Source organism: Poecilia mexicana, unplaced genomic scaffold, assembly GCF_051168715.1.
Source record: "Poecilia mexicana isolate PSO_F unplaced genomic scaffold, ASM5116871v1 scaffold_21, whole genome shotgun sequence".
Taxonomy (NCBI): domain Eukaryota; kingdom Metazoa; phylum Chordata; class Actinopteri; order Cyprinodontiformes; family Poeciliidae; genus Poecilia; species Poecilia mexicana.
In genome coordinates, this window is record NW_028263390.1 from 20,181,100 (window position 1) to 20,184,358 (window position 3,259).

Consider the following 3,259-nt stretch of genomic DNA (forward strand, 5'->3'; position numbering starts at 1 on the left):
GGATCTAAACCCAATTGAGAACATTTGGGGATGGATGGCAAGGGAAGTTTACAAAAATGGACATCAGTTCCAGACAGTGGATGCCTTTTGTGAAGCCATCTTCAACACTTGGAGCAACGTTCCCACTAGCCTCCTGGAAACACTGGCATCAAGCATGCCTAAACGATTGTTTGAAGTCATCAACAAGAATGGTGGAGCTACTCATTACTGAGTCCTTTTTTTGACACTTTGATTTCTGTTTTGGGGGGTTTTCGGGGTTTTTTGAGCTATGGTCTTAAACTTTTGATCAGCTGAAAAAATCATGTTTGAGTGTAAATGCAGTTTTCAATTAATTCCCCGATCAAAAGTTTTTGTCTCTTATGCTGATTTCTTATTTTATTACTTATTTTATTTGTGAAGCTCTACTTAGAACCTTCTTAAGATCCAATAGTGCAAAATGCAAATTCTTGCAATTTTTTGACTGGTCTTAAGATTTTGATCAGGAGTGTATGTTTATGGAAATTCTTGGAAAATTGAGTCTCCATACAGTGACATAATTAAGTGTAAAATAATAACCAGAGAAATAGACATTTATGCAATGTTGTTCTGTATTTATTCACCTTCCAGCAATTTCAGATAAAACTAATGAACTTCATGTAATATTCATCATCAGATTATTTTGTGGTTTGCAAAATAATCTGATCATCTAATCAAGACGTTCTTGTTGAAAGTTTAATTGCAACAGATGTTTGTCCTGCTGGTCCTGCCGGTCCTACTGGTCCTGTTTGTCCTGTTGGTCCTGCCAGTCCTGTTGGTCCTGCTGGTCCTGTTGATCCTGTTGGTCCTGTTGGTCCTGCCAGTCCTGTTGGTCCTGCCAGTCCTGTTGGTCCTGTTGGTCCTGTTGGTCCTGCCAGTCCTGTTGGTCCTGCCAGTCCTGTTGGTCCTGCTGGTCCTGTTGATCCTGCTTGTCCTGTTGGTCCTGCTGGTCCTGTTGATCCTGCTTGTCCTGTTGGTCCTGCTGGTCCTCATCTCTTTGGAAATTGACTCCTCTCAACCTGAAGTCTGCATAGCTAGCGGAGAAAAAACACATTAGAGTAAATATAGCTTTCAGAACTAATAAATATGAAGAAGTCAAATAATATTAGCACAATGTGACGTATCGCAATAATTTCTACACATTGAATTAAGAATTTCTCTGAAAAATTTGCAATAATGCGATGAGACGAATAAAGATAGACTGAAAGGTTCATCACGATACTTTGTGGTAATATTGTCATATCTATAAAAGTGACAATAAGAACTATTATTACTTTTTAGGTAACTATGGCTGTGACTGTGTGTCACATCAATTACAGCCCTCCAGAAACAAATATTGCTCTTGAAAAACATTCCCATTTGTAATACACTTCTTTAGTCACATGAAGAAGTGTGATTTGTTTCACACAGTGACTGCATTTAGTCATATTTTTAAATTTATTACTATTTCTCATTGAACAAACAGTGGAGAAAAATATCAAAAATAAGCTTGATTCAGACAGGTTTTTTATGCCCTATATCTCAGTCCTTACAAGGGGTATCCTTGAGGACGAGTTTGAGGAAGAAGAGGAAGAAAAGGGCGAGGAAGAGGACGGGGACGAGGACGGGGAGGGATGCTCTCTGCAGGACGGGCCATCAGGAAAACCATCGACAGCAAAAGAAAAACCAGTGCACACTTCATCCTGCTGAGGACAAACACAAAAAGTTAAAAACGTTTCATTTAGATTCTGGGTGAGTGATTTTAAAATGCATAAAACTGTTTATAATTTTAAGCAAAATAGTTATAAACCAGTCACTTTTTATGGTAGATTTAAAAGATATAAATGCGAAGTTTGATTTTTCTGATAAAATATAAATAATATAATCTTTAGATGGAGTCATTGTTCAAGCTCAAATCCAATTTGGATGTGATTAATCTTTAGTTTTTGTCTGATTTTTCTGGGCTTTTCTAGTATCTGGTCATATCTTTAAACAATGGGGGTTGTTTGAGATTTGAATACAGTGAAATTATAAAGAATAATGTAAGAATATACAAAGGTTTGAGTTTTTTCAAAAGTAATAAGTTTACATATGGTGACGTATGAAAAATTTGACCTTAGAAAAATTGACACAAAATATGATTGGTAAGCACATTTTTTTTTATGCAATTGATACTTTTTTCCAATCACAAATATCTGTTTTGTGGATTTTTTGTGGCAGACTAATATAAAATAGTGTTTAATTATGAAGAAAAACAAAATGTTTTTAAATTATTTAACATAATATGTAAAAGAGCAGTGTTCATTTCTTATTTTAGAAGAATAGAATAATAGGATAGAAAATCTTCTGTTTTCCCGCAATTTGATTGAGCGATTAACTTCAGAATTCATAAAAACTGTTTATAATTTTAAGCAAAATAGTCACTTTTTGTGATGTTTTAGTAAGTTAATTTTTTCTGATGCAATGTGGATACTATAATAATCTTTAGAAGGAGTCGATGTTAAAGATCAGATTAATTATGATTGTTTAGTTTTTGTTTGAATGTGTGGTGGAGAACAATGTTGAGGTTTAAGTAATAATCCGCCATCTTGGAGGCTTCTGGAGCAAAATTGGTAGACATTATGTTAACTGTGCCCAAATAAAAGCATTAATATCTTATTGTCATAAAAAAATATTAAGTTTCTAATCACTTGCAGTTTTGTGAAGTAGTAACACATCTAATTTTGTTGATAAAATCTTTTTTTTCTTATTTTTAAATGCAACTTTCAAAATAATGTAATCTCATTACACTCAGATTGTTATGTGTAGTTTTTATTTTTTCCAATATGTTTATAGAGAAAAGCATCAAGTTCTTACCTTCCTGCTGATTCAGGCTCCCAGGTAAAAAGCTGGTGACTAGCAGAACAGCTCAACAGTCTGAGTACTGTTGGACTTGGCTTTTTTATACATATATACGTGCAAAACAAAGTGGATTTTGTTATTGTGAAACATTTTGCAACATTGCAAAAAGGGGTGAACGTGAGGTTTCACATTATTGTAGGCCAGCAGCCAAAAATGGAGTCAGGCTTGGATTACTAATGTCCCCCCCCTTCACCCCCTCCCCCCACACACACACACCCCACCCACCCCCGGGCCCCCAAGCAAATCTATTACAGTACATAATAACTCTATATCTCACATTATATTTCAAGAATTAAGCACATTAGACAAACATTACCTGCCTAAATTTAGTGAAATAGGCCTAAAGAAACAAAACACACTGACA

The 3,259-nt window shown here is 35.1% G+C and overlaps 1 protein-coding gene across 1 annotated transcript; it reads right to left on the minus strand.

Annotated features, from left to right (window-relative positions):
- Window positions 1–569: 569 nt before the first annotated feature.
- Window positions 570–2,895, minus strand: LOC106908986 (uncharacterized). The gene is made up of 3 exons (XM_014975275.2): window positions 2,851–2,895; window positions 1,548–1,700; window positions 570–1,049 (listed from the first exon to the last, which is right to left on the minus strand). Exons 2-3 carry the CDS (start codon window positions 1,694–1,696, stop codon window positions 752–754), a joined length of 447 nt encoding a protein of 148 aa, XP_014830761.2. The 5' UTR covers window positions 1,697–1,700; window positions 2,851–2,895; the 3' UTR covers window positions 570–751.
- Between the last annotated feature and the right edge of the window lie 364 nt (window positions 2,896–3,259).